Source organism: Fukomys damarensis, unplaced genomic scaffold, assembly GCF_012274545.1.
Source record: "Fukomys damarensis isolate Sample0158 unplaced genomic scaffold, DMR_v1.0_HiC HiC_scaffold_30, whole genome shotgun sequence".
In the NCBI taxonomy this organism is placed as follows: Eukaryota; Metazoa; Chordata; class Mammalia; order Rodentia; family Bathyergidae; genus Fukomys; species Fukomys damarensis.
Genome location: NW_022900942.1, coordinates 2,510,743 through 2,517,424, shown reverse-complemented (window position 1 = coordinate 2,517,424; position 6,682 = coordinate 2,510,743). Strand labels below are relative to the sequence as shown.

General features: G+C 34.4%; 1 protein-coding gene across 1 annotated transcript; it reads left to right on the top strand.

Moving 5' to 3' along the window:
* Nucleotides 1-5,069: 5,069 nt before the first annotated feature.
* LOC104854673 (olfactory receptor 7E24) lies at nt 5,070-5,960 on the top strand. Its single transcript, XM_010613265.2, has one exon. It carries the CDS (start codon nt 5,082-5,084, stop codon nt 5,958-5,960), a length of 879 nt encoding a protein of 292 aa, XP_010611567.2. The 5' UTR covers nt 5,070-5,081.
* The last annotated feature ends 722 nt before the right edge of the window (nt 5,961-6,682 follow it).

Sequence of the window (6,682 nt, the reverse complement as noted above, 5' to 3'; positions counted from 1 at the left end):
ATAGATATAAGAAATGAAAATTTTATGATCCTGGTTGCAGTGGTGAAAGCAGAATTATTATATCAAATTTGCTTCTACACACCCTGTTTCTACTTCCATTGGTGTCTCAATAATAACAGCAGACAACATGCCCTCCTGAGGTGCCTCCTAAGTGCTCTAAAGGATTACAAAGGTGATGATCAGGATAAAGAGGAAGACACTAACCATAACATCAGGAACTGGATTTGAGGACTTCCTATCTTCCAGGTGTAAATTTCTCATTAAATTTCCAGATACTGAACAATTTCTTCTATGTGTCTTGTTTCATTTTTGTTGTTGTTGTTGTTGTTGTTGTTGTTCTCTGTCTTCCTGGATTGATATCTGTTTACACTGTGATTGTTTGTATTAAAAAAAGGTAAGAACCTCTCATTTTAATGGAACTTTCATTAGGTTGGTATGCAGAAAAATGACTTGGTAGACTTGGGTTGTCTGATTATAGACACAGGCTAATTCTGTTAGATTGTCTCTGAGCACAAGCAGACAATTCTCTGTCACTTCCAGAGAGTCCCTTGCTCATTTTGTCCTAACTGGTGGAGTTTTCTGAAAGCTCAAAGAGAAGAGCAGGGAATAGCCTCAGCTGCATCCCTCATAGACAGATGTCTAGCACATAGTTTTCTCCTGCCAACACTGTAAGACATTTTTAAGCTTCCTACATCCTTCTCCATGCTTGCACTTATTTCTCACCAACTCAAATGTGGAAAAGTCATGTCTTTATTTCATTTCTTTTGAGGAAATTATAGACTTGCAAATGTGCCTCTAAAGTACCTATGGTTAGCAATTCTGTTCTTCTGCATATATCTTTCTGTAGATTAAAAACAGTGAAAATTTTCAGTGTATCAGATAGCATCTGCCAAATTATTTTTAATCTGTTCAGCTCCACTTATGTCTTCCACAATGGAATCTCTGAGAGAGTGTAGTCATTACTGTTAAGTTTTACTTGAAGCAACTGCACTAAGTATTATGTGGACAAGGAGTACTCTATTTAACATTAATATGTATAAGATTAGAGAAAATGAAATTTAGCTATCATTATCATTGAAAAGTATATTCTTACCAGTTATTTCCTGTGTCCTCTAGTTACTTATTTTCTATTTATGTTGCATTACATTGTGTTTGTGTTTGTATAATTATATGCTTATGTTTGGAAAGAAATGATGCACTTTCCTTTATAGCTGATTTCCCAGACCTACAGCTTTTTTGGCACAAAAAAATCATCAAAAATAAAAAACTATGTTTAACATTGAGTGGACCCTTTCACGAGTAATAATACTTATCCTTAATAAGCATGATGTGAAGATGCTTAGTACCTTACTGTCTGCATCTCCAACCCTTTCACAAATGCCCCATAGGTGTAAAGACAAAATAAAATAGCTTTTGTTTTTCCTGTGTGTCATGGACACATGGACCCTGTAGTCCACTTAATTGTACCTCTGTAGGTTATTTGAAAACAAAACACAATAGAGATATACACTGTTTCTTTAAAAAGGTTAAAGAGAACAGAGTGGGTGACTGTATGTCTCAAGCTTAGGCAGATCAAAACACTTCATATCGTTTCAGGCTCCAATGCCATATGAATGTAGTTAACTATACTTAATAATCTTTCTACTTGCTTAATAGTTTTAAAAAAAAACTCATTTATGTGAAGCTATAAAAGCTGCACTACAAGGAAAATTTAGAGCAATGAACACCTACATCAGGTAAACTTAGAAAGCTCAATGAAACCACCCAATGTTGAACCTCAAATTTCTAGGAACAAATCAAGTGAAAAGCTCACAGAAGAGAGGAAATTGTAAAGGTCACAGCAAAAATTAGTGCAACTGAGTCAAAGAAATTTCACAACTACTAAATAAATAGTTAAATTCTAACTTTCTTTAGTTGCCACTTGTGTGTGTGTGTGTGTGCATGCGCGTGCGCATGGTTTTGTGAATGCTATTCTCCTTATTTCCCTCAAGTATTTTAAGTACAGAGAAGAGAGATTCACACACATTCTGCTCTTGGTAAGAGGTCAGTGACACAAAACTAATATGCTCATTTCTACAATCCTATCTCTTGGCACAGAAGGTAAAACTGAATCAAAATTGAAATGTTATTCCTCCTGTGATGATGAAATTTCTTTGTGTAGTATTACAAAGAGATCATTACTGGAAAGATGGTAAGCATATTTTGAAGGTTTATCTGATGAAGAAGAGGATATAGGTAAAAATGGTCAACTGTTTTGTGAAAAAAATTATAACTTTAATTGCTTTATTTGTTGGAAACCAGAAAAATATCGCTGCACTATATTATATAACAATTTTATCATGCATGACAGAAAAAAAGCCCCCAAATTTTGAAATTTAATAAAATTAATAATTAACTTACAAGGTAAATGAGACCTCCCACTCCTAAGAATTTGAACTGGTTGAAGAAAGCCTAAAACCACTACTTGTGGTGGACATAATCTAGTGTATTTGGGGTGGGGATAAATGTTCTATGACACACTACTTAATTGACATTTTTGTCTCTTTTAGGTAAATTTTTTTTTCAAGAAAACATACATTTATTTTGTTCTGCTTTTAAATTAACATTACAGTTCTTCATATAAAACAATAAAATGGAGTGCCCATCATAGCAGGAATACTTTGGTCCAAACACCTAAGCCACCCAAAGGCATACTTTTATTCTTCTTTCTTCTATCTATATTCTCTTTTATTATTATTATTTTTTCTTTTTATTGAGATTATTGGTACAATCTAGGTATACAATACAGTTACATTCATTATTGGGATCCTGTACCTTTACATAATAGGTCTTGATTCTCACTTTTTCCATTTGCCCCTACCTTCCCTTCACCCCCTCCTCCCCTCCCCATTTACAAACACTTTATTTCCATTTTTTCAGTTTCTCATATTTTTTCCTCTCCCTTATTACCTTTCCCCCACCCTTCCACTTTCCCTACACCTTTAGCCCTTTACTTCCTATTTCACATTATTAATTATCTCATTAGAATCCTGTGTACTATTAGAGTTTTTCACACCAGAGAAACTATTTGGTATTTCAAATTTTTAAGAAAATGATTGTGAGTACTATTTTAGTTTTTCACACCAGAGATACTATTCGGTATTTGCATATGTGTACCTTATTTATTTCACTTAGAAGTATATCCTCAAAATATACCCATTTAACTATGAATGAATCTACTTTCTCATTCTTACGGTTGAGTAGTATTACATTTTATAGAAAAACTACATCTTCTTTATCCAGTTTCCAATTGATGGGCAGATGGGCTGTTTCCAAGTTTTAGCTATTACAAACTGTGCTGCTATAAACATGGGTGCGCATATATCACTGTGGTATGATTCTTTCACTTCTTTTGGAAAGATACCCAACAGAGGGATGGCTGGGTCAAATGGAACCTCTAATCCTAGTTGTTTGAGGTATTTCCATATTGAATTCCATAGTGGTTGCACCAGTCTGCACTCCCACCAACAACTGAGAAGAGTTCCTTTCTCCCCACAACTGTGCCAACATTTGTTGTTGTGTGATCCTAATGGGACAATTAGCAAATAGAAAGAAAAGGACCAAAGGTGTAGGGACAGTGAGAAGGATAGGGAAGGGGGAATAAGGGAAATGGAAAAAAATATGAGAAAATATATAAATGGAATTAAAGTGTTTGAAGGGGGGAGGGGAGAGGAGAGTGAAGGGAGGGTGGGGACAAGGGGAAAAAATGAGAACCAAGACCTGGCATGTAAAGGTACAAGATCCCAGTAATGAATGTAACTGTGCTGACTACCTAGAATGTACCAATAAATTAAATTTAAAAAAAAAGAAAATGATTGTGGATTAAAAAATAGTGTTGACCTGGAAATTGATAAGAAAATTTACCCATGTAATTTAGGACAATAGACTATTTTCAGGACAGGTGTGCAAGAGAAATAATAAGTATTCAAATATTAGGCAATTGTTTAGCTACCTAAACAATAATAATGATGATGCAAATATTATTAAAAATTTATATGTTTATATCTATAAACAGTATAAGTAGTAAATATTCTAAACAACAGTAAATATCCTCGGACAGTGGTTCTCAACTCTTGTTTTAGAAAATAACTCAAAATTTTGAATTTAAATATTCTGATTAATATATTAGTTTAAGTATAGAGTATCTGGAGATATGATTGTATCTCCAGATAAATATGTTTCTGAATTAGAATCAACAATGATGCAAATTCAATGATTTTTGAAATATTTTCTTTCATTTATGGTAATTATGTCTGAAGATTATGAGCATGTATTTGCACCTGTGATATATGAATTTGAATGCAACAAGTTTCATATTGAATAATTTTTACAAAAACCGAAAGTATGCACAATTTATTTACAAAAGATCAGTAAGCTCTCACATCCTTAAAAGATGAAATTAGAAAAAAAGAACAACAAAAATGAAAAATTCTTTATTTTTTAGCACAGTGGCTCAAAACAACTGTTCTGTTTGAAGAGAATTAACTTTAATTTAATTTTAAGATAATGCAGTCCTATATTTTATATTTTTTCAGACACCCTTATCAAAAATTTTTGTGGCATTTTATAAAAATAAAATGCAGAAAATCGAAGTGATTTTCAATTTTCTTCCAATAGAATAATCTTCTCTAGAAAGTGGCTTGACTATCATCTGTATCATTTGGACAAAAGTTTCCTACATTTCATTGTGATCAAGGACTTCAGAAATCTATATCCTTAGTCTGCTTACACTGTAGACTGATGTCTACATTCATCAGGAGATGCATGATGTGGTAGAACATCAGTAAAGTAAGAGTGCATAGAGGGAAATCAAACCACCCAGCACTGAGTCCTTGATGGTGGAGTTTATCACAATACAGCAATGTTGCTGAAGGTTGTGGATCTCTGGTGGGAATTCTTTGCTTATGAATAATTGAACTAAGAATATATGAAATGTTTTGTGTGATATTGTTTCATTTTTAATGAAGTTTATTTATTTATTTTTAATATGCTCAAGCAACATGGAAAGGTATAATTTCACACATGTCTCAGAGTTCCACCTCATGCACTTCTCAGAGGATCCAAACCTGCAGCCCATCCTCTTTGGGCTCTTCCTGTCCATGTACCTGGTCACAGTGCTTGGAAACCTGCTCATCATCCTGGCTGTTACCTCTGATGCCCACCTCCACAACCCCATGTACTTCTTCCTCTCCAACTTGTCCTTAGCTGACATTGGTTTCACCTCCTCTACAGTCCCAAAGATGATTGTGGACATCCTCAGGGTCACCTCCTATGGTGGCTGCCTCACACAGATATCTTTTTTTGTCCTTTTTGGATGTATGGATGATGTGCTTTTGACTGTGATGGCCTATGACCGCTTTGTGGCCATCTGTTACCCCCTCCATTATTCAGTCATTATGAACAGTCGTCATTGTGTCTTATTACTTTTGCTGTTGGTTTTTGTTAGCCTTTTGGATTCCCAGGTGCACAATTTCATTGCCTTACAAGTTACCTGTTTCAAAGATGTGGAAATTCCTAGTTTCTTCTGTGACCCTTCAGAACTTCTTGACATTTCATGTTCTGGTACCTTAATCAAAAACATATTCACATCTATGGTTAGTATTCTATTTGGCTTTTTTCCCATGTTAGGAATCATTTTCTCCTACTATAAAATTGCTTTGGCTCTTCTGAAAATCCCATCATCTGGGGGGAGGTACAAAGCCTTTTCCACCTGTACTTCTCACCTGTCAGTGGTTTGCTTATTTTATGGCACAGCTATTGGAACTTACATTGGTTCATCTGTGTCATATTCTCCCAGGAAGGGCATGGTGACCTCACTGATGTGCACTGTGGTCACCCCTATGCTGAATCCCTTCATCTACAGCCTGAGAAACAGGGATATTCTTAGCACACTGAACAGGTTCCAACTTTGGAGTAACTAATCTTTGCTATTTATTTGGAATGTAGTTTAGAAAATGTGGTAAAAAAAAGAAAATCCAAAACATATCTGTAAATACTTCCTCCTTGGTCTTATTATTTTCTGAAATTTGATGTCCTTAACATTATATGATGTTTCATTACAGAGTTATGGGTATTCAGGAGGTACTATTTACTGTTCATACAGGTGCAAATTTCAGTTGGGAAAGTGAAAATTTTCTGAGTGATGGATGCACAAAATATATACTGGAACATATGTAACCAAATCTTTCACTTAAAATTTCTTAAAATTACATATGTGCATATAAATACAGTGGAAATAAAAAGCTGATGACTTGGTTTAAGAAGGGAAAAAATTAACAAAGATAATAATGCTCTTCAGCCTTCTGTTTAAAGGAAGAGCCCAAAATTTTTCATGACATTCAGTTTTTTAAACTTTCATTGAATTTAAGATATTTCAAAGATTGGAATAATATGTACCAATATGGATAATTATAATTTGCATGTATGGAGATTTCCAGGTTATTTGATATGACATAACCTGTCAGTTCTTCTAGTGTTTGTTTGACATCTTGAGATACCTGGATCTCCTCCTTCATGTTCAATTAAAACAGGAAGCCCATGTTTGACATTGTCCATATCCATTCTCTGGGCTGTCCTTGAGATTTTTATGATCCTCAGAGAGGTGAGGAGTGTGGGAGATGTTTGGATATTCCATAGTAGACAC